At 53.7% G+C, this 22,856-nt stretch overlaps 1 protein-coding gene across 10 annotated transcripts in view; it reads right to left on the reverse strand.

Moving 5' to 3' along the window:
* The window catches only part of Mcf2l (MCF.2 cell line derived transforming sequence like), a 139,259-nt gene that overhangs the window by 1,954 nt on the left and 114,449 nt on the right, over positions 1-22,856 (reverse strand). For 4 of the 10 annotated variants that reach the window (XM_055608494.1, XM_055608496.1, XM_055608495.1 and 1 more), the window contains 23 exons: positions 22,463-22,587; positions 21,013-21,127; positions 17,572-17,691; positions 16,995-17,186; positions 16,375-16,566; positions 15,548-15,707; positions 14,653-14,726; positions 14,354-14,430; positions 12,771-12,837; positions 11,411-11,526; positions 10,541-10,610; positions 9,002-9,094; positions 8,826-8,918; positions 8,031-8,156; positions 6,960-7,181; positions 6,659-6,751; positions 5,524-5,602; positions 5,327-5,393; positions 4,707-4,822; positions 4,360-4,452; positions 3,497-3,571; positions 756-877; positions 85-197 (listed from right to left, as the gene is read on the reverse strand). In XM_055608494.1, the coding sequence (XP_055464469.1) occupies positions 85-197; positions 756-877; positions 3,497-3,571; positions 4,360-4,452; positions 4,707-4,822; positions 5,327-5,393; positions 5,524-5,602; positions 6,659-6,751; positions 6,960-7,181; positions 8,031-8,156; positions 8,826-8,918; positions 9,002-9,094; positions 10,541-10,610; positions 11,411-11,526; positions 12,771-12,837; positions 14,354-14,430; positions 14,653-14,726; positions 15,548-15,707; positions 16,375-16,566; positions 16,995-17,186; positions 17,572-17,691; positions 21,013-21,127; positions 22,463-22,587 (2,600 nt within the window). The remainder of the gene's footprint in view (positions 1-84; positions 198-755; positions 878-3,496; positions 3,572-4,359; positions 4,453-4,706; positions 4,823-5,326; positions 5,394-5,523; positions 5,603-6,658; positions 6,752-6,959; positions 7,182-8,030; positions 8,157-8,825; positions 8,919-9,001; positions 9,095-10,540; positions 10,611-11,410; positions 11,527-12,770; positions 12,838-14,353; positions 14,431-14,652; positions 14,727-15,547; positions 15,708-16,374; positions 16,567-16,994; positions 17,187-17,571; positions 17,692-21,012; positions 21,128-22,462; positions 22,588-22,856) is intronic. The other 6 variants (XM_055608499.1, XM_055608501.1, XM_055608502.1 and 3 more) reach the window with 2 other exon arrangements.

A 22,856-nucleotide genomic window follows, 5' to 3' on the forward strand; every position in this document is an offset into this window, starting at 1 on the left:
TCTGAGGTGGGAATCACACAGGGCATGTCTGAGGTGGGAATCACACACGGCATGTCTGAGGGGCAGAGCTTACTGTCATCTTACCAGAGCCCCTCGGCGCCCTCTTCCACTACCTCCACCATATCCCCACTCTTCATAGCAAGGGTGTCAGGGCCCACCTTCTCATCATCCATCACCACTGTGTATTTACCCGGAACCTGAGGGCGACACAGGGATAAAGCTGAGCTTTCAGCTCATTGGTACCTGCTGCCTCACGGCGCCAGCAGGGCCAGCAGCACATCTATCCTCTATCTCTTGTGTAGCTACACACCAGCAGCAGTGCCCACATTAGAGCAGGTTTGGGTGAGGTTTCCGGTTTAAACTGGAACATCTCCTAGTGTTAGGGAGGATGGTACACTCATATTGTGACCATGTTAAAAAATGAAAATGATGTACCAATGTGCCCACATCACTAAATGTCTTTATGGGCTAGCCATCCTGAGCTCCCTGCTAATTCCCAAGCCAGCATGGCTATAGTTTTAGGAAAGCTTGGTTAGAACATTCTGCTGATGTGAGGGAAGCATAGGTATGGACTGTACCCTTAAGAAAGGGTGAGCCATGCCTGAGCTCTAGCAGATGCAGGTGGCACATCATGTGAACTGTGCGTAGTGGATAGTGCTCCAAGCGAGCACTGTGTATCTCTGGATGACAAACAGTGGCTGCAGAGGAGGACCCAGGGACCCACCCTGAGACACCCACAGGGAGGTCAAGGTTACCAGCTTCTTGGGGCCCACTCCACCATCGTCCTCTGCATCAGATGAATTGATAAGCTCCTCAGCACTGGACCAGCCTCCGTCTTCCTCAGGGGCCTCCAGTGAGTGGGATGTTTTGCTCCAGCCTGAGGGAAACAGTGTCCTGTGAGGTCTACACCCATGACACAATCGCCATTACCCAAGTGAATTCCACAGGACTCTGAACATGAGCCTATTATCTTCCTAGGCTCATTGAACTATGTGGCATGTGACAGTTCTCTGTCCTTGTTGGAATCACCTGCTTAGACTCCCTCCTGGTTCCTTCTATACTGTTATAAAGTATGGGTACATTCTGCTACGATTGTAAAGTGTAGGGAGATGGGGTGTGAGAGTGTCTGTCTCCATTTTCTGGGCTACTCTAATGCCCCAGAACTGTCCTGGTCATCTATACCTTCCTCAGACCCATGGGCTTACCAAACCCACCTACTTGTACCCCATACAAAACCCCATGAACGGATGCTGTCTTCAGTTAAGACTGCGATGCTCAATACCAATCCATTGGGTTGGCCAGCGGGTCCCCAAATTTTCTCCTGCTTCGTCCCTATTTATCTTGCTGTGTGCAGCAGTATTTCCCATTTTGGATAGACAGATGACAAATTCCTACTAAGTTCCTCTGACATTAATAGGGTGGGGTGACTACACTTTCCCCCCTGGTACTAACTACTCACCGCATAAAACTGGAGGACACACAGACACACAGACAGACACACACACACACACACACACACACACAGCAAGAAAGTTATCCTGCTTGTTGGATCTGAGTCTAGGCACACCTGGTGTCATACTGTACCAGGTTCTGGTGCAGTGTGGTTCTTCCTTGTAAGGAGGGCTGGGGCCTGTAGAAGGTATAAGTGTGTAGGGCAGTTCTGGGCCTCATCTTACCCCTGAGAGTAGGGTGTGATGGAATTACAGAAGAGCCCCTTGAAATCAGGGTGACATAGAGGTCTATTAGCTCTGCAACTTCTCCCATGGCTGAGCAGGCCCGGAGCCTGATGATCAAAACCCTGCTACAGAACACTGGGAAATTTCTTCTGTTTTCCTAGGAAGCAGAGGGGCCTAGACACTCCCCAACTACCAGATACGCAGGCGCAGGGCCCACCCTCACTGTGGCAGAAAGAGATGGAGCCCCTCTGTCTACCTCCCCAAGGCCACACTTCAGTGCCTGGGCACAGCTGTGCACTTGGTCCTGGAAAGTGTCACACCAGGCTTGCATATAGGCAAGAACTGAACTCTGGGGGTTTCCAGCTTCAATCATCTACCCTTCTTGCTCCGAGCACATGTGCAGGCTGCCTGACTCGGTAATCTTCTTTCCCTCTCACCACCATGTTACCACAAAGCTCATGTGAGGCGTCTATGCGGGCAGAGCCCGAGTCTAAGGGCAAGTGGAGCAGACAAACACTCCCAAGTACATCAGACACCACAGCAGGCCAAAAACTACATAGAAACTTTGCCTTCCTTAGTGTGTCTACGGGAGACTTCAGTCAGCTCAGCCTTTAGGCACTGCCATAACTCAGAGTAGCACCAGTTCCCCCTGCTCTCTGCAGCTTTTGGACACTCTGTTAAACAGGAAGTCCACCCTGCTGGTCCAGCAGCGTCCAGAAGCCAGATGTGAGCCGAGCACAGGGATGGACTTAGAACTATGATGACCTAACATTAGGTGGCATCACTCTCCTTGGGGGTGCTAGGAGACTGCGTGAGAACGCTAGGGCAGGTGCCTTATACAACGATCGATCGTCTCTATTCTTTTTTTGAGGGGAGGGGGGCAGGTGTAAGCTGCATCTGCACTACAGAAGAAGGAAGGAAATGACTGGTCCTCACATGCCACCTGGCTATCTTCTTTTCAACCCAGAAGGCTGCACTGTTACTACTCGTCCCAAAGGACAGGACCCTAGCAGGCATGGAGCCAGTAGGCTGGAACAAGGCGGGGGCAGCATTTGGCTGTGTCTGCCGCCTCTAACACCATGCCCCACGGGGGATGTCTCAGGGTCTGAGTAACAAGCCGTGAGTGCTGGCTAGATGAAAGCAGGCCCTCACAGGTCTCCGGCTAGTAAGTGACTCCCGGGCGATGGGGAGCGCAGGACCAGAGGGCCGAGCATTTGCCCACTAGAGCACTCCAGGCAGCAGCTGACCTCTGATGGCTGTGACTGGGTAACTAGGGCTTGGAGCACTGTTTGGGGGTACAGTAAGCCTGGCAGGATGATGAGCATGTTCCTGGGAACCCTCTCTGGGAATCTGAGATCCTAGGGGGACAAGGGAGGACTTGAGTTTTCCAGGGAGAAGGAAATAGAAACCCAACGCCCAGACAGGAGCTGAACTTCAGTGACCCATATGAGAGACCATCTGCCTGGCACTAAGACCTGATCCTACAGCTTATTCCCACCAGAATGGTTGGGCCAGCTGGCCACTCAGGGCAGGGTGCGGGTTCCGTGGCCCTTTGAGCAGGGAGGGCACTGGCAGCCCACACCAGCCCTGAGTGATAAATCCCAGCGTAAAGTTGGTCAGCCAAGCTGGGCCTGTGCTCGCCAACAACGGGCTAAGGAGCCAGCAGGAATGTGGCATCTTCCAGCATCTGTCACTGGCCATCAAGCTGCGAACCATCAGTTACTGCTCCTGGCTCATCTGATCTACTCGTTTTCATCCTAGGTGCCCTGCACAGCCACAGAGAGCATGCTGGGCTGGGGTTCAGGGGGCTGCCGCGCTACCTCTCAGACCAAAGGGAGTCGGGTCGCTCTTTACTTCATGCCGCTTAGCTTTTTTGTCAGGACTGGTCGGAGAGGCTGCAGGAAGAGGAAGAGGCAAAAATACAACAGTAGAGAGAAAGCTGAGGAAGCGTCAAGTGAGTGGAGGAGGCAGGTGAAATGAGGCGAGATGACTGAGGGGTCTCCCAGGGAAGGGGAGAGGCCTGGAGAGCAGAGGAGGTGGATGGTGGCCTCAGCCATCAGTCATCCTCTTAGGGGCCACCCTCAGCTCTACTTCGGAAAATGCGGGGACAGAAAAAGCGTCCTCTCGTTCAAATTTGAAGCCAAGTAAGAATCACAAATTGGGAAACCCTCTAATTCTCTGGATCCATGCCTGTCACTTGGGGACAGCCAGAGTACTGGAAGGGAGCCCTGGGCTGAGCTGAAGCATGCCAGGACTGTGCCAAGCTTCAGTCACAGAGGAGCATCCTCAGGTGACAAAACTACTTCAGTTCTCAGTTAAAAGGCTTCTTTGCCACTGTTCACCAGAAGATACCTGGCCTTGGCACTCAGCATTCAGAGTCATGGCAGCAAGAAAGGCAAAGGCCTGCAGAGCTGACAGGAAAATGGGAGGTGAGGCAGAGGGAGGAGGAGCGGCCAGCTGGCAAGGTGGTTAACAGCCCCAGTGTTTAGCAGGCTGCACTTGCAATGATGGCTCTCTCTGTTGCCAAAAGGCACCCCTAAAAGATAACGTCAGGCATTTGCACCTATGTAGCGTTGGTTGTAAGAATGGTGGGGCGGGAGATGGGCTCGTGTGGCTGGGTGTGGTGCCAGAGGTCGCCACACAAAGATGGCATGGAGGGCAGCCGGCGACACTGCCTCTTTACCTTTCTGACCTTTGAGGTTAGCCAAGCCCTGCAGCGTGAAGCGCTTTCTGGAAAGCGCAGAGCTTTCAGAGGTAGAACTAGGGACCGCATCGTCTAGGAGGGAGGAGAGACAGAATGCAGAGACAGCATCTGGGAGGGATGACAGGCTGCAAAGGGCACCAGCCATGGCCCCCTGCTTAGGAGTCAGTGGGCAGAGAGCGGTTGGGCATTCTAGGGAGCGCCAGGTGGAGGCACACGGTGACCATGCACGAGGGGTCTTCCGCTGCGTGGTCCTGAGTTCTCCCGGGCCAGCTGGTGGGCATTCCCTGAGCAGTGCCCGGAGGGCTCGCGCTACAGTAGACGCTCACCTTTACCCTTCTCAGGAGGCTTTGGCAGCGATGAGCTCACATATCCTTCCAGGCTGAGTGGGTCCGTCTTCCTGTCTTCAAGCTTCTTGACGTTTCTTGTGTTGCCTTTTGTGGGACTGAGGGTGTCGGCAACCAATAAAGAAACAGTGTTCCGGTTAGCTTCTCGGGGCTGGCTGAGGACCACAGGCACTGTGACATCTTGGCTTCTAGGCTGTCCTCCAGGCACCATCTCTCATTCAAAATTGGTGACCAACTGTCCCCTGGCCTTACCCTTGGCATGCTATCATGAGAAGTAATCCACAACGGGAAGTTGTGAGGCAGGGGACTTGCTGAGGAGAGCAGGGCCAGAGATAACACCTTTGGGCCTGATGTTCAGGCAGGCATGAGCCACTGACACAAAATCCCCAGATGACAATGGGGGCGGTGGGGGGGGAACTCATGCAAACTCATATCAGTGACACGGTAAAATCTGTGACATATGCAGAAATGTTTCAGAGACAGGTTTACTATGCTGCTTTGGGAGAGCCTTTTGCCTCAGTGTTCTGTGTGCTGGGATTATCAGGGTGAACACTGAGGAACTTTGCTTCCTGAGCTGCTGACAGACACACAGACGTTCTCACCTGGTGCTGGGTGGTGTGGGCAAAGGAAGGCTGTGCGACTGCTCCAGGGCTCTGTGCTGGCTGGCTTCTGTGGGAGGGCAAGCGACATGCACCGTTCACCAGTGGGAACTGAGTGCAATTGTGCTCAAGGGCCCAAGGCTCTTGGACTGTTGGCAAGGGCACATGAGAAAACACACAAAAGCTAAAGGCAGCCTCACCCCGGCAGGCCTGTAGCTGGCTGGTCAGAACCTTCCGAATCTCATTCACCCATGCTGCTTTAATCTCAGGGGTCGGCGCCTGTCCCAAAAGGGAGATGGGAGTCAGTGATTGGAAACACACACTGCAGTTCCCATCAGACACCCTCAAGGGCAACCCTAGAAATTAGCTGTGTAGGAGAGACAGAAGGGGCGGGTGGTGGCAATGCCCCCTTGTGGGTCTCTTAACGCCACAGCACAGAATTGCCTGCAAGAGGCCATGTGCAGGCCCCCAAGGCACGGCAAAGACAGCCAGTTACCAACAGGGAGGCCACCTCTTGTGCTGATGCCGGCGTGCTGGCCTAACGGCACACGTGGCCTGGCCTGAGAACAGGTCTCCTGGAGGCACCTTCTATTTGACCTTGTTGTGCCTAGGGGATAGGCACAAGAGCAAGTCTCAAACTCACACACAGACAGAGCCAGACAGGTGTGACCAGGCCGAGCATGCCACCCGTGGCCAGGACTGCTGCCCTGTGTTAGGGAAGGGGCCTGAGGTTCAGCCTGAGGACTACTGCCAGGACAGCTGCTGGGCCCAGACCTTGATTCAGCTCTGTGAGGCCTACTGGGCTGGGTATAAAACTAGAAGGTACACTGGGGCTGTCATACTACTGTGGCCACTGTACGCTGGCCAGTTGGTAACTCATCATCCATGATTCTGAGGGCAAGTGAAAGGGCCAGCCATGTTGGGCTTGGAATCTTTGTGGAGCACAGAGGTTCTTGACAGGTCTCACAGAGAGGATGCTATCCTGAGTCTATCTTGTAGTTCTGCCCTCTCTCCCATGGGCCAGTAAGGACAGGCATGCCTTACATTCCACCAGAGAGCCAGACTATGTAGACGAAGTTCTCCAGGGCTATTGAGAGACATGGGAGCCAGAGCCATTTCCGGCAGTGCCCTTCCAGCCCCCTATCTGAACTTGCTCCCAATTCCCGTCCTGGGCCTAGCACATCCTGTGTCCCCGTATGGCAGCTCCTGCTTCTGAGGGATGGAACTCAGGAAGATTATTAACCTGGTTCTTGCCAGAAGTCTCTCACTGGCCACTCTACAGAGGTTCAAGGGCTCCTTTGGTTCCCGGTTTGCAGGTTAGGTCAGCAGCCTTACCTGAATGATGTAAACCTCCTCTCTTGCATTGTACCAGATCTCGAACTTCTTGGTGTCACCCTTCACATTCTCTGTGATGCCGACAGCAGTCATCTGACAGGGACAGAGACAGAGACAGGTACAGCATGCATCTTACTCAGAAACGATGAAAGCCAATGGAGCACTTGTGGGTGGGCTAAGGGCTGAGGATGGTGGGGGCCCTGGATCGGAGCTGGGTGTCCAGAAGCCCTCAGTGTTAGACTGAGGCTTACTAAAGTGGTGACTGACTTCCCTCCCCCGAATTGCTGGTAGAGTCACTCACGTTCAAGGACTGTTTGTAGCTGTAGGAAGGAGCCTTCTCGTACCCCTCCCCATTTTCCTCCCTCTTCTTGCAGAAGAGGATGGCCTTCTCGTGCAGGAACAGGTGCCGCTGCATGGGCTTGAACCTGGCTAGCTCCTTCACTTTGGTGTGGCCCTTCTTGTGGTCTGTCCACACGCTGAAGGAACCTTGCATCAGCAGCTTGCCCAGATCACCGAGGTTTCCCTGGAACACAGGACGCGTGTTGGGGCATACAGGCAGCTGAACGTGGGTGGGCAGCCATCCCCACATCCGTTGGAAAGGCTGCCCACTGTAGAGCTCTCCCGGCGGCACCTCCCAGAGGGGCAAATCTGTGGAGGTGGCAAAAGTTCAGAATGCAGCTGCAGGGTCGGGGAAAAGAGAAGGCAGAGCACGGAGGAGCATCCGACACTGCTATGGTAGAGAAGGGACAGCAGCCAAAAACCTAACGCACAGTGGACTTCAGTTGGTGACAGGCCCCACAGGCCTATCAGGTGCAATAGGTGTGCCCCTGAGGCTGGGGCAGGGGTGGGTTTATGGAATCTATGCTTCACGCTCAATTGTAATAGATCTAAAGCCACTGAAAATAAATAAATCTAGACATTAAAAAAAAAAAAAACAACCAGAAAATGAATGCTAAATGGACAGCCAGCGAAGCAAAACCCTTCTGTGTTGACGTGAGGTGGGCCTACACAGAGAAATGTACCATAGCCTGCCCCTTGTCATCAGCCTCTGGACCACACATCATATCACAGGGAACAGGGGGTCCCACCAGCTGTCTGGGAGTAGGTGGGAGGGAAGAGGTTTTGGGTGCATCCCTGTTGTAGGGGCCTTGGCCTTCAGAGGGTATAGTCTTGGTCTGCTACACATATGGACAAACTCCTGTCTCAGGGCCTGGGGCTGCCCTAGGCCATGGGCCACACATGTTCGCTCACGATCCAGGGAGCTTGGAAGTATTGAGAGAGCTGCCTCTATCAAACTGCTCCTGAGACAAGGCCTCAGACAGGACCAAGGCCAGCGTGTCCTCAGCACCATGGTGCCACTGCGGGGCCTTACGTCATAGCCAGTGATGGCGATGAGATGCATGGAGTCGTTCACCGCCTTAAGGATGCCCAGGATGGAGCTCAGTGCCTCTTGCAGGTCCTCTGCCCCCTCACAGTTTTTGCTGTATTTCAACATTTCCTGAGGGGCGAATGGAAGAGGAAATGGTTCTACACCAAGATCTTCCCTCTACTCCACAGATTCAGACTCCAGGTGAGGCCTGAAGATAGGGTCCCTGAAAGCCCGTGTGGCCCCTTGGACAGGCACCAGAGCACCAACTGCCAGATTCCTGCTGTTCTTCAGGAAGCCGCTTTACCCACCCTCTCTGAAGCCAGGGTGACAGATGGACAGCTGGGTTCTGCAGAGCAGGAGCTGCCTGGCTGGAAAAGTGCACACTTTTCACACTCGCCTCCCACTTGACTGCCCTGCTTTGGCACAATGCTAAAAACCCTGCCCCGCCCTGCCACACTGAGCAAACGCCCAGAGAGAGATCCCGTACTCCCCATTGTGCTAGGGACCAGCAGGCCACACAGCTCTCATCCTCTCCATGGTGAGGCCAGAGGCTGTCAGCACAGACTCCTGGTATAGCTGGCATCTCCATGTCCCTGGCACTCTACAATGCTTAGCACACAGGAGGCCCACACAAATGTTGAATGAATCAGGACCACAGCAAGGTGGCAGATAAGTGGATCATACGGTGCCCTGGGGCTGGGTTTGGGGAGGAAGCGTCCTGGGCTGGGCCCTGGGGCCCTGCAGGCACCTGCCAGCAGGCAGGCGTGGCTGACCCAGGGCTGTGCTCTGGAGGCTCACCTTGAGCAGCAGCTGGTACTTGGTTATCCTCTGCACAGGTTTCAGCAGGTAGGAATCGAGGCTCAGCTTGTGGTCCAGTTTCTTCTGGCACTCCTGGAAGCACCAAACACTTGGTCACAGCTCTGTCCGAGGCCACGAGGAAGGAAGTGGTGGTGTGGGAAGGGGCAAGGACAAACCTGGAAGAAGGGACAGTCGGAGCACTGTCTCCACAGGCTCTCAGAGCGAGGCTTGTTCTGACAGTACTTCTCGTAGATCTGGAACTCCTCCATCTGCCGCCGGGAGAGACAGAGCGCAGGCTGCTTCCCGGCCACAGCGAGCAGCTTTCCGACCTCAGAGCTGAGGTGGTGCTGCTCACGGGCCAACTCCCCAGCCCGGCTTTCTGTCCACCATCAGCGAGCCTCATGCTCCAACCCCCTCACGGCTGACTGTTCACAGCCCAGAGGGGAGGAGGAAGAGCTCTGCCGAGGGGTAGCATGGCACAGTCTGCTTAGTTACGTCACTTCCCAGGTGCCCTCAGGCAGTTTTGCAAAGCAGACAGGCTATTTTGTAGAAATGCACCCGAGCAGGACTCAAGAGATGGCTCGGTGGTTAAGAGCACTGGCTGCTCTTGTGGAGGACCCAGGTTCAGTCCCCAGCATCCACCTGGCAACTCACAGCTGCCTGTAACTCCAGTTAAAGGGAATCCAGCACCCTCTTCTGGCTTCTGAAGATACTACACACACGTTTGCATGTACATGAATGTAGGCACTCATATATACACATTAAAAAGTAAACCTGAGCATTGCCTATGATCAAATTGCCCTGGGTACCTCAGGGGATGAGAAGGTCCCAGGGTGTGTCTGGGTCTAGAACACAGTACGCTGGGGATGGCAGATGATTTGGGGACACAGGGAGCTCTGGGTCTTTAATGGCTATAGGGTGCATATGGCTATAGATCACAGAAGTGGGGATCCAACTTAGGACAAACAGTTTGGGAAGTGGATAGTATTGGGCTTGTGGTTCAGGGCACAAAGGTTTCTGAGGCATGAGATGGTTTGGTGGTATAACCTCCATGATATATGGGCCCAGAGGACTCTGGGGCAGGGGTAATCTTCACAGCGCCTTGAGCGTCACCTATCCTTTCAGTGAGCTCTCTTCCGGACAGTGTGAATCCCACAGTTGACAGTGCTCAACCTGACAATCTCCCGTGGGTCTGAGAGACAGTGTGTGTGCATTCTACCTTTTCTGCTCAAAGCATTTCCACACACGCCTCTTTTAAAATTCATCTCCACTACCCTATCAGGGGAACACCTATGGTTCCAGAAGGAGAAAATGGATATAGAGAGAGCAGTGCCTTTTCCAGGGTTGTCTAGCTATCAAGGCTTTGACAAGAATAAACAACCCGCAGGGAAGTTCTGCCACACCAGGCCTCAGGGATGGTGATTGCAGCGTTCCCAGAGCCTGTGCTTTATGCTTTTCTCTTTTCTTGAGGTAGTTCTTAGCTTCTCTCCTTCCCGCTACACCGGAGACACTGCTGTCTGGCTTCAGAGGCAGTGGGATCGCACTGAGCAGAAGGCATCAGTGGTAAGCAGCCTCGGCGAGGCGGTCAGGGCGCCATACATGGTTTGTGATTTGGAGGTGCAAAGGGCCCATGCATACTTAATAATGCACACCGGGGGCCCTCAGAGGAGCCTGAACACACACCGCCTGTGAGGCCTGCCGGGACAGGTACATACCCTTTCCAGAAAGCACCTCCCCACCAGCTCTGGGCAGTCTATGCAGCTCTCCAGCTCCCGCAGGAATATCCTGTGTGAAGAGGTTGTCAGTGAGGCGGCAAGCACAGTAGGATCAGATGACCGTGTCTTCCAGAGACAGCATGGCAGTAACTGCCCACCTGGCCTGGGAGCCTGCAACCGATACCCGTCCCTGGCTCCTCAGGGCCCACAGCCCAGGCCGTCTCCCTTTATTTCATACTAAAGTTGGAGCTAGCCTCCTGAGGAGAGGCGAGGAGAGCAGAGACGGGGGCTGAATACCCAAGGGTTCTGCAGGCCCTACATGCTGGCTACGAGCCTGCAGGTTTTCTGAGAACCACTAAACCCCACTGCGTTTCCTGTCAAAATGCTGACTTGCACCTGTCCTCTGGGGGAGGTTCCAGGACAGGAAGGCTGCTCGGGTCCACTGTAGTTTGAAGACACCTGGGCCAAGCCAAGGACTATCCTTAGTGATGCTAAAGGGAAGTTTGGAACAGGAGAGGGGCAGCTGCAGGAGGACGGGGGTCGGCAGCGGCTTCCCGCGTAAGCCTGGGAATCCTGCTAAAGGATGCGTGCGGCCTTTGGAGTTCTGCAGCACTAAAGAGGGAAGCTCGCCTATCACCCAGCTACCTCAGGCATGAGCCAGCAGGACATGGGGACCCAAAGGTGGCCAGAGAATGCAGCATGGCACCTGCTACATGCACCTCATGTAGATTGACATGTACACGGCTCTCTGTGCGTTCTCCTCCAGAGATTTGTTCCCAGCCAAGAACATCCCTGTGGCTCCCTGCTCCCTGAAGGCAGAGGCCAGGGGTCAGAGGCCACAGGCCTCTATGTCCAGATGACGTGCCCCACCTGTTATGGAAGTGATAGATTTCCTCCATGTTTCCAAACAGAATGTTCTTCTTGTTTTGCAGGCCTGTCGAGATGAGGTGCGCCATCAAGGGGTTATCCATCTCTGCAGCGTAGCCCTGCGAGGGAGGGAAGGAGGCCATCAGCAGCGAGAGCCACGCCCACAGCTGACAGGCAGCGTGCTAGGCAGGCATGGTGCTGCTGATGTGACTGTCAGGATCCAGGCACTGTCTCCTCATTTTAAGCGAGCCAAGGGCTGAGGTGGAGCTTAGTGGTGAGTGCTTGCCTGACATGAGTGCTATCCTGAGTTCCAGCCTCAGAACCACAGAAACAATGAAACAGAGACTACTCTTATGTGCCATACCTGCCTGCAGTGGCCTTTGGAAAAGATTCACAAAGTGCAAGTGGCTGCGAACAGCACCCAGTGTGGAGGAAGGGGGAAGGAAGCCTCCCCCCTTCCTTTGTGACCTTCCTATGGAACCCATACAGGCAGAGGACATGTTGCTCCTGTGACTATCCACTGTGTGGAGCTATTAACTTCCAGGTCACTACTGCGAAGACTCAGGACCCAGGGTCCCTACTCAGATTCCTCTTACGCCAAACCTTGTTCTGGAACTTTCTCTTTCTTCTTCCTTTTTTCTTTTTTGTGGAGCAGAGATGAGGCAGTGTCTCATCGTATAGCCCATGCTGGTCTACACCTCATTTTGTAGCTCAGGCTGGCTCTGAACTCACAGTGAGCTGCCTTTGCTCCTGAGTGCTAGGCTTACAGGGTGCACCACTGCAGCATACATGGAACTGTGTGTACTGTTTCCCATGACCCCTATCACTGTCACTGAGGCCGTGTGGGTCCGTGTTTGCTATGTGCATGGGCGGCTCTTGTGGCTCTTCTGCTCCTGTGCAGGCTCAGCCCCTATCCCTGCTGACAAACATTTGGGCTGTTTCTGGTTTGGGTGTGATACCAGTAGACCAGCTATGAACATTTTCATAGACTGTTGCGGGCATAAATGGGCATTTCTAAGCAGCATTAAAACAATCTTTTGTGTATGTGATAGGCATGTGTATGTACGGTGTGTGTGTGTGTGTGTGTCTGTGTGTGTGTACCGATGGCCCTGGCGGTGAGACCAAGGACCTCACACGCACTGAGCAAGTACTCTTTCCAGTTTTTATTTTGAGATGGGGTGTTCAAGCTGGCCTCGAACTCGCTCGGTAGCCCAGGCAGGCCTTGAACCTATGATCGCCTGCCTTGGTCTCCAGAGCGGCTGGAAATACTGGCCTTTGTCCACAGGCCTAGCTCTAGCAACAACTGAAGGTGAAGCTACGATGCGATGGTAGGCCTGCCCCTGGCCCCCATGCCCAGCCTCACCTCTAAGACGCAGAGCAGCTCCTCCACGTAGGCCCGCTCTGTGTCCAGGAGCTCGTTCATCACGTGTCTGTGGATGAAGCACGGGGAGCAGAGGTGTTAAAGCGGGAGGGCTATCCGGAATCTCTGGGTCCCCAGACGTACTTGGGAATGGAGAAATCATGGTGGCTAGCACTTGCCCAGTATGGGGAGCTGTGGAAGAAGCTGGCTCCCCCACTCCCACTGCCTTCTGGGATTGGTTTCTCCACCCTCTTTCGTCTGTAGAAAATCAATGCCACCTTCACACATGGTGAGTCAAGATACTTCCTGCTTCCTTCACAAGCCACTGAAGTCTCGCCAAGACATCTTTACCAAGATCTTCCAAACCCAGAGCCTCTGAATAGACATGGCTCTTCAGTGTCACTACCAGCTCCTGTCCTGTACATGATGGCTGCATGGTGACCACCTGTAGCCTGGCAATGTGCCTGCTGGCTGTGGAGCCCCAGAAGGAGATGGGGACAGGCTTGCAGAAATGAGGACCACTGGCCAGTGGCCAATAGCCAGGCTGCCCATTTCATCCACAGAGGCCACAGCCCATGGACTACTGGGCTGAGATATGTGCATGGCCTCTTACAAAGCAGCCAACAGCCAAGTAATTAGGCCCTACATGTGAGCCTGCTTTAGCAGAGTAAAGAGGCCTGGGCCTGCTTCTCAGACATGAACTGCAAGGGCACAAGGGAGGCCACCTCTGTCTCAGAGGACCCTGTGTGTGTGGTCCTGCCTGGAAGCTGCTCTGCTGTCTACCCCTCTCTGCCTCTTGCTCATCATCTTTCATCAGAACCCAGAAGTGACAGAATGTTCCTCTCAGCTGGTGCTGAGTTTGAAGCTGGTGCTCTAGTCCCATAGTTCACGCTGTCCTGCTTCTCTGAAGAGGGACACTACTGAGCTTGTTGGGGACATCTGGAAACAGGTGGCCTGCCTTGTTTGGTCACATGTTTCCAAAAGCCACTTCTTCACTCTCAGTGTTAATGGACCAAATACGAAGCAGGAGGACCAGACAGGGCTGATCCTCTCCTTCCATCCCTGATGCCATGTCTGCTCCTGCCTGACATGCCCCTGGATGCTTTTCCTTCTTTGCGATTTCACCCTCTTGTGTTCACACTGTCTGGCCTGGATGCTGTCCCGGGACTTCATGAGTGAAGGGACTCCGCTGAAGGCAGATGGGCAGGCAGGCTCTAGAGGGTGCATTCTGAGCACAGGTCTTCAGTATGTCATAGCGTTCACCTGTTCCGCTGCAGGCACCTTTGTGAGTAGGTATGTGTCTCCGAGATAGCAGAAGGTAGGCTACACAGGAAAGGTGACAGGTGACCCCAGCAAGGACTCAGAGGGTCATAAACCCAGCCCAGATAGATGTGCATGTGTGTATGTGTGTGTGTGTGTGTGTGTGTGTGTCCTAAAGCTCACATGTTTTTTTCAGTCAGCATATACATGGTGATGGCTTCCTTCCTGCTCTGTGTGTCAGGGCAGAAGCGTTGCTTACTGTCTTGGTGTTGCCCATACCTAGATGCTCGCAGCCACCCGGCTTGGTCGGAAGCATGGCCACTCACCTGCGAAGGATGGCCAGGCTCTCTTCCTCATCCCCTGTGGAGCTGCTGCGGCCCTGCCGGGTCTCAGTCATTTCACTCTGAGGAGAGAGCAGCACACTGGGCTTGAAAATGGAAGAGCTGCCTCAGATACTGACCACCCGGCCTCCCTGCCCATCTGGAATAGAGTCTGAGAAGAGCAGGTAGATGCCCTAGAGTCCAGGAGACCCAGAGGCAGACCACACAGACAAGAGGAGGCAGTGTCACTTTGCCATGGTTGTGGATGACAGGCGCATGCAGGGTGGCAGTGGCACGGGCCTCACCTTGGCTCTCCTGTAGGGCCCTCTTCGGAGTGCACTGCCATCAGAGCTGGAGTTCTCAGAGCTTCGCCAGGAGCCTGGTACAGAAAGAGGAAGACAAGGGTGTTAGCTATGTTAGAACTGCGCCCAGAGAATAAAGGGGAAAAAAAGGAAAGGATTATAGCTAGCGGTAACGATGGAAGAAGGGATGGTTGGTGGGTGAGGGATGGAGGAGGGATGGCTACCTGAAGGAGCCATTGGCTGGGGCCTCCACAGCTCCTAGACTGAGCACAGCTATAGCTGACAGGGTGATGGTGGGCACCAGGGAGCGGACTCACACTGTCATCCTGGAAACCTTGGGAGTATCTGGCTAGGGGAATCTCTCCACAGGCCAGAAAGCAGCTATCCTCCACCACCCATGATGATGATGGTGGGATGCTTCTCCTGATGTAGGAAGGATGTCTCTAAGCAAAGGTGAGGTCAGCAGGTTTATGGGGTCTGGGACATGGTTCCATAGCTAGTGACAGCCTGGAGGGCTTGGGAAGAGGTCAGAGCTGATCAGGGGCACAGCTCTGAAAACAGCAGAGAGCGGATGGAGTGGGGACAGACTGGGTCAGAGGAAACGACTGAAGACCTTTCCTAACTGGTCAGTGTCTCTAGTTCTTCAGGCCCCCAGGATTCAGCTGAAAGGACCCAGTTCCTGCTGTGGCCAAAGCATAAAAGCAACCACATTTGATGGCACTTGGCAGAGTGTAAAAGTTTATTAATCAAAATGAGTGGCAGCCCAGAATGCACCCCGGACTGCAGGCTGCTGACCATGGGATAGAGAGGGAAGACAGCATCATGAAAACAGGACATGGTGAGTTTGGCTTCCTCAGATGGGCCACTCGGCTGCCTGGGAGGAAGACGCCATGTGTACCTGGTGAGGGGGAGGGGGACTTGGTGAGCGCCTCTGGTCGGGGGGCCACAGGCTGCACGGGCCGTGTCTGCTTGGCTGCCAGTTTCTTCAGGCTGGCCTGCCTACGGTGGAACATCTCTTCAGTGCTTTCTTGCTTCTGAAAGACTTTTTGCACGTGTTCCTGAAATGACACAGCTGCTGGGACACCTTGCAAATGTCAGTGCAGGCCCTTAAAAACACCCTGTCCTCCACAGACAGTGTGCCGGTGTGTACAGCTCCCTCTGCTTCAGGGCTGCGAGAAGTGTCCACAGACTGTGCCCTGCTCTGTACCAGCTCTGGCCAGACAGTGAGAGCTGTGTGTCCACAGCAGGACAGGGGCCATCTCCAGAACTCTGAAAGGACGGCTATGGAAGTGGGATGAGTCTTCTCCTATTGCCCTAGAAGTGGAGCTAGGGCAGCTGGCTGGGGGCTACGAGGAGCCAGCCTGTCTTTGGTTTAATAGTAGAGGTTCCATGACATGGCTAGAGTTCCAGGGAGTGCTACATCATAAACCCACATCTATCTCAGGCGATGTAGGCTGGGATGGTGACAGGAGAATGCCTTCTGCAATGGAGGAAGGGCTGAACTTGATGCTCCCCACCCTGCACTTTTACGCAGCAGCCTTCATCTCCCACGCAAAGGGTTCTTCCAGGGATGGGTATATAGCTCATTAAATGGGGGCTTGCCTGGCAATGTGTGAGGCCCTAGGTTCAGGCATCAGCAACTCGAAAACATAGTCTTTGAAATATCCTATGATGGGCTCCAGGCCCCAGGCCCCAGGCCCCACACAGAACCCAAGTTGGCATTACCAGAAGGTCCTGGTTGAGGATGCATTCATAGTCCTTGTAAATCTTATTAAGCTCCTGAATCTTATTTTCTGCACCCGTCTCCAGAAACTTCTCGATTTCCTGGAGGGCAGCCTCCGCGCCATCCTGAGACTGGCATTTGTCCACAGGCTGGGAGGCCAGCAGGAAGATCCCTTCATCACACCACTTCATGGACTGCGAACAAGGGAAGGCTGTCAGTGCTGGGACCTGCCGCACCTCGCTCCCCTATGTGGGTGCCTGCTTAGAGCCGTGTGCTCCCCACACCCACCTCCTGACTGATACACCCACAGGAAATTAGCTGCCCTGCCACTAAGCCAAAGGGTGTCTGGAGGGGACATGACTTTGCAAAGCTGACTGGGTTTCCGGGGCTGAACTCACCATAAAAGAGGGGATCAGAATGAAGCAGGACTAACGGGGAACGCAAGTTGAGGTCCCTTCCAAGAAAATATTGCTGGGACAAGTGTGTGCACCCAGTGCTTGGATGGACAAGACAGAGGATGCAGAGTGCGAGGGTGTTCTACTTGTCCTGTTGGTGACTCGACCAGCTCAGTAACCTCCTACCTTGGCCCGTTAGTTCAACCAAGTCCAGCTGAGCTTCCTACCATCTCCAGGAGGCTATGCAGCTCCAAGGACTTGCTGAGCAGGCCCCTCCTCTTGGTGATCTCCATGGCGAAGTGGTCACAGAGGTGCTGGAGCTCTTCGCACTTGGGGTGGATGGAGTCCACGGCGTAGTGCTTGTTCTCAATTAGCTGCTGGCCTTCCAGGGACAGGGCTCGGGCCCTGTCCACAGCCACCTGCAGGACGCAGCAAGATGGTCAGTCCTATGGGGAACCTCGTCCCATGGGTATCTGTACTGGAGGTGGGAGATAAAGGTCAAGTTTGTGGGCTGTGGTAGCTGCCTGAGGCCACTGAATCCTCATGGCATTCTGAGGCCAAAGTTTCAGAGGGTCAGGAAGGTATTGGGTTGCCCTGGCCTAGAGTAATGGAAGGGCTAGACAAGGGGCCGTGGGGGACAGGGTGTGTCCCTGAGATGGAGGAGGGCTCTTCGGGGCCCCTGCACACAGCCTGCATTAGGCACCACAGAAGCCGATGTTTGGAGGGAATCTCAGGCCTATGCCCTCTACATAGCTAGGTGGGGCTGTGGCCATCACTGCCCTTCCACCCATGCCAGTCTCTCACAGTGGACTTCTCCTCAAAGTTGGTCAAGTCCTTCAGGAGGTGCTGCACGTGTGCCAGACTGTTGCCGACGTCAGTGAAGGCAGCTATCTTCTGGGACATGGAGTCCAAGGTGGTTTTGACCTGCAACAGAGGAAGACTGGCTTGGGACACCTGTGTCTCACTCGGGAGCCCATGCTGGAGGAGCTGGGGATGGTGACCCCGATAGCAGCAAGGGATGAGGGCCATTCAGGCCCAGGCAATCCACTCAGGCCTGCAGAGCCTTCCCACGGCCTCACTCCCTGAACACCTGGAAACCAAACAACCCCACAATTCGTGTAAAACGACCCACAGGCCACTGAGGAGGTGTTACTGGAAAGTCCAAGACACCACATTAAATGAAAACGGAAGTGCAACATGTCAAAAGTTGTGGGGCAAATCAAAAAAGTGGTGAGAGGGAAATTGGTAGCATTCCTGACAAATACACATATTATTTGTAAGCCATAGTATAGTGAATCACACCTGTGATACCAGACCTTGTAGACTGAGGCAGGAGGAGCACTGTGGCTTTGAGGCTGCTTGGGCTACATACTGAGTTCCAGGACAATCAAAAAAAGTGTATTATTAAATATTCTTAAGTAGCCATGGAAGGCTCCTACCCCAAGAGCCTAGAATCAGACTAAAATAAATTCAAAGCCACCAGTAAAATAAATGATAAAGATATGATCAGAAACCAATTAAACTGAAAACAGAAGAGCAGAAAGCAAATTGCTGTGATAACACAGCAGTCAGTGCTCTGCACTGTGAAAAGATGCAAACTGTGAGCATCAGTGAGCAAGCAAGGGCCATCACCACAGACTCCCCCCGAGGGGGGGGAAGCAGAAGCACACCTGGACACAGATGTCACTTAACACGAGGCAGAGGGAGGGCACCACCTCCTGACAGCATGCCACCACCTTCTGTTCAGCCTGAAGCAGCGCTTTTCACAGCTGCAGAACTGCTAGGCATGCTCATCACCACTCACCCCCACCCCAACACACATACTCGCACATGAACGCACGCACATACACACATACACACTTGCACACGAGCGCACACGCACACACCTCTAGGCACAGAGAGCTTCCCAGGGTGTCCCGTCTAATGTCTACAGAAGGACTGAGGGCTACACCTTGAGCTGGTTCCGTCAGTAAAGAGCTTGTCAGAAAAGCACATGGAGCTAAGCTCACATCACCAGTACTCATATAAAACGCTGGGTATGGTGGCTTGTATCTACACGGCGAGAGCTTGTTGGGGGGAGGGGACGGTGAAGACAAGAGGCTCTTTGGAGCTGTCTTGCTCAGTCAGTGGGCTCTGGGTTCGCTGACAAGCCATGTCTCAGAAAGGCAGGTACAGCATGAGCAAGAAGGGTACTGACACTGCCTTCTGGTCTCTGCTCATGCATGCAAGTGTGCATGCACACACTCGTGGACATACCCACAGAAACACACACACGTACAAAAAAATTAATACTAATCTATATAACCTTCTCCAGAAATTGGAAGAGTGTCCTCTTTTGATTGATTCATTTCCCCAAAATAACATTACCCTGATACCAAACAAGAGAAAGAATAAATAAGGAAAAGCTCCAGATCCACGTGCCCCTGAACTGGTTGCAAAATTAACACTTTGACCAAACTTGATTCAGCCACACATAACAGTAACTACAGTCCATGAAATAACCACACGCCGTAACCAAGGCTTTGTCTCAGAGATGCAAGGCAGGTTTAGATCTGAAAAATCTATGGACAGAGTTTACAACAGATCAGAAGCCACAAAATATACCAACTGAGCAAAAGAATCAGATACATTGAACATCCCTGATCTTAAAATATCTGAGAAGGAAGACAGCAGAGACACACTCAACTCGATAAGGAACTCCTGCAGACACCTGACAGCTGCCATGATGCCTGGCTGAGGAAAGCTGAATGCTTTCCCACGGGGCCAAGGCAACCCGGTCACTTTCACTGCCCTTGTTCAATGCGGGGGGGGGGGGGCTGTAGCCAGTGTAAAGGAGAAAGTAAAGGAGGGAAAGGACACACATCCCAAAGGAAGAAGGCTAAGCATCCTTCTCTGCACAAGGTATGACAGAAAGAAAAGTAATACTGCAGCAGGGGTGTTTGATAAGCCCACAGAAGACAAAGGGCACCTGTATTTGTCTATCTAGCAATAGATATGTGGATACTCAGAATAAAAACACAACACCATTTGTATTTTTAAAAAAGGACGTAGTTAAATATAAGTCCAACAAGACAACTGAAACTGTGCTGAAAACCACGCAGCCCTGGTGAAGTGGAGCTAAGAAAAGCGGAATGTGTGTCGGGCCTACTGTACTGACGGACTAGAAGGGGGAGTAGAACCGGCTGATTCTGTGTGAGCTTGACACAAGCTATCGTCATCAGAGAGGAAGGAGCCGCAGTTGGGGAAATGCCGCCATGAGATCCAGCTGTAAGCCATTACCTCAATTAGTGATCAGTGGGGGAGGGCCCAGACTATTGTGGGTGGTGCCATTCCTGGGCTGGTGTCCTGTGTTCTGTAAGAAAGCAGCTGAGCAAGCCATGAGGAGCAAGCCAGGAAGCAGCACCCTCCATGGCCTCTGCGTCAGCTCCTGCCTCCAGGTTCCTGCCCTGTGTGAGTTCCTGTCCTGACTTCCTTCAGTGATGAACAGTGATGTGGAAGTGTAAGCCAAATATGGTCCCCAAGGACTGGAGACATGGGGGTGGTGAGGAGGGAGGAGCTGAAAAGGGCAGCCCAAGAGTTCTGGCATGACAGGTGCCCTGAACCTACAGCTTCCGTGTTAGCCCAGGTGGCAACATTGAGCTATGACTTGTTACCTCTTGGGAACTGACGAAGGGTGGCAGGATCTCTCTGGATCGTTCTGTATGACAACACGTGACACTCTAGAATTATCTTCCAATAGAGAGTTTGATTTAAAATGCTATGTGGGAGCTGAGCTGGCTCAGGGGGCATGGGCACTCTGAGTGACTGACCCTTGAGTCAAACCCCCAGCATACAAAGTTGGGCCTGGCCGTGTTGCCTGAGATCTGAGTGGGCCGTGGGGTAGAAATGGTGGGGTCCAGGGAGCTCTCAGAAAGGCAAGCTTCCAGTTCAGTAAGAGACCCTTTCGTCAGGCAGTGAGGTAGAGTGATGGAGGAAGACATCCAACTTCCGCGTTAGCCTACACATGCACACATACGGACGTGAGCACCTACATACTCGCACGAACACACCCCTCCCACACATAAAGAAAAATGACATTGTAAATGTCACCTGCCAACTGTTATGAATTGTAATGTAAGTATCTGGTATGTAGGCTGGTCTCGGGGGACCCCCGGGTTGAAAACCACCTAGTCAGACCACGGTGACTGACCCACTGCCCTCACTTCCTGAAAGGCGGCACCCCTGGCCCGCAGGTCGGCCGCTCACCTCCCGGAAGCCTTGCTCGAAGTGCCGCAGCTGCAGGCACTGCTCCAGCTTCTGCTGATGCTTCGCCCAGAACTCGTCAAACGCCGCCTCCGTTTCCGTCAGCTGGGCCAGGAGCCTGAGAGAGAAGGGACGGGGTCACGGGGGTGCACAGAGATCTCCCTACAAGCCTTCCAGTGACTCCCTGGCTCCTGAGGGGCAGAGGGAGATGCGCTCAGACAACACCCCAGGCTCAAACTTCTCTCCTGCCCCCACCTGTGTCACACAGACACGGCAGAGCAGAGCCTGTCTGTTAGCGTGTGCATGCAAATGCGTGTGTGCCAGGGGTTGACACCAGGAGTCCCCTGCAGTTGCTTTCCATCTTGTTATTTGAGGCAGGGTCTCTCACGGAACCGCGACCTTGCCGGTTCTGCTAGAAGGGCTGGCCAGTGAGCTCCAGGGCTCTGCCTGTCTCCACCTCCACTGGGATTGCAAATATGAGCCATACACCCAGGCTTTTTTTTTTTTTTTTTTAAACTGGGGCTCCTAATTCAGGCTTTCATTCTTTCATGGCAAGCACGATCATCTGTGCCATCTCCCTAGTCCCACACTTATTAAATTTTGGAAGCCACTGGGTTTACTGTTGACACCTGGGCCAGAGTGAAGCACAGTTGGCCACCAAGCCCTCACTCTCAGCCCAGGTCTACTTCCTGCTCAGGGGCTCTAAGCAGCGCCAGCAGCACCACTTGTTCTGTCCCTTAGCCCAGGCTTGGAGGAGCGGATAAATCCCCCAGGGTGAAGCTGGCTAGATCTCCCGCCGGTGAGCCTGGGTACCCTGCTGTGTGTCTGCCCATGTTCCCAAATACAGCACGCCTGTTCTGCATCAGCCACAGCCGGTGTGGGAGAGAACCATGGGAAAGCCAAGAGCCTGGCTGCCTTTCGTTGGCTTTCCGGACAAAATTCTATCTATCCGGGTGCTCTGGGACTAGTCCTGAGCCATCTAGCCTGCAGCGTGCTGAGGAGAGAATGTCAGGACGCAGACAGAGCTCTCGAGATGCCCAAGCAGCAGGGAGCACTAGTGGAGACTGATGGCACCCTGTCCTGTGCTGCCATGAACACGGAGAACCAGTGGGGAGTGCAGATGGTACCCTTCCTGTGATAGTAAAATGCGTCCCTGAAGACACAAGGCTTGGGTGTAGGCGCCTGAGCTGCTCCCCTACCTACAGCCACCAAGGATGTGGGAGCCACGCAAACCTAAGGGGCTCCGCTCTTGTCGCTTGCCCAGCACCTTCCTGTCTGTGAACATGAAGTCCCCCTCCCACTCTTTAGCATGGGAGACTGGCCAGAGAGCCCCCTGCCAGGATCTCCTACAATCATCTTGGCTAGTAGGCTTGTGTTTTCACAGTGGCTGAGGATCTGGGGGAGCCTTGCACCTTGGCCAGAGCAGGGCACGGCAGGAGGACGCAGGCCTTACCTCTGCACAGTGGCCTGATTGTCCAGCTGGTCCTGGTTCACAGTCTGGGCAGTGCTCTCAGCCAACGGCTCCCTGAGGCTCTCGAGGATGCTGTTGCCTTCCTTCAGCGCCAGCTGCAGATCCTCCTGCAGAGAGAGCGCACACAGCTTGAATGGCAGCCAGCTGGCTAGGCTCAGGTCTCCACACTGGGAGGGTGGGGCTAGCATGGGATGGGAGCACTGTGCACTGTGGGTGTAAACCGTCCGATCACACAGTACACTTAAAACTGTCAAGGAGATTTGCAAAGAATTAATTTAACAATATATTTACATATATGCTTAAAATATTATATATAACATGAAATTGCACACACACACACATATATTCATATACTGGCAAGGAGGTTGCCACATTA

Source organism: Psammomys obesus, unplaced genomic scaffold (assembly GCF_907164565.1).
Source record: "Psammomys obesus unplaced genomic scaffold, mPsaObe1.curated_primary_1811, whole genome shotgun sequence".
Lineage (NCBI taxonomy): Eukaryota > Metazoa > Chordata > Mammalia > Rodentia > Muridae > Psammomys > Psammomys obesus.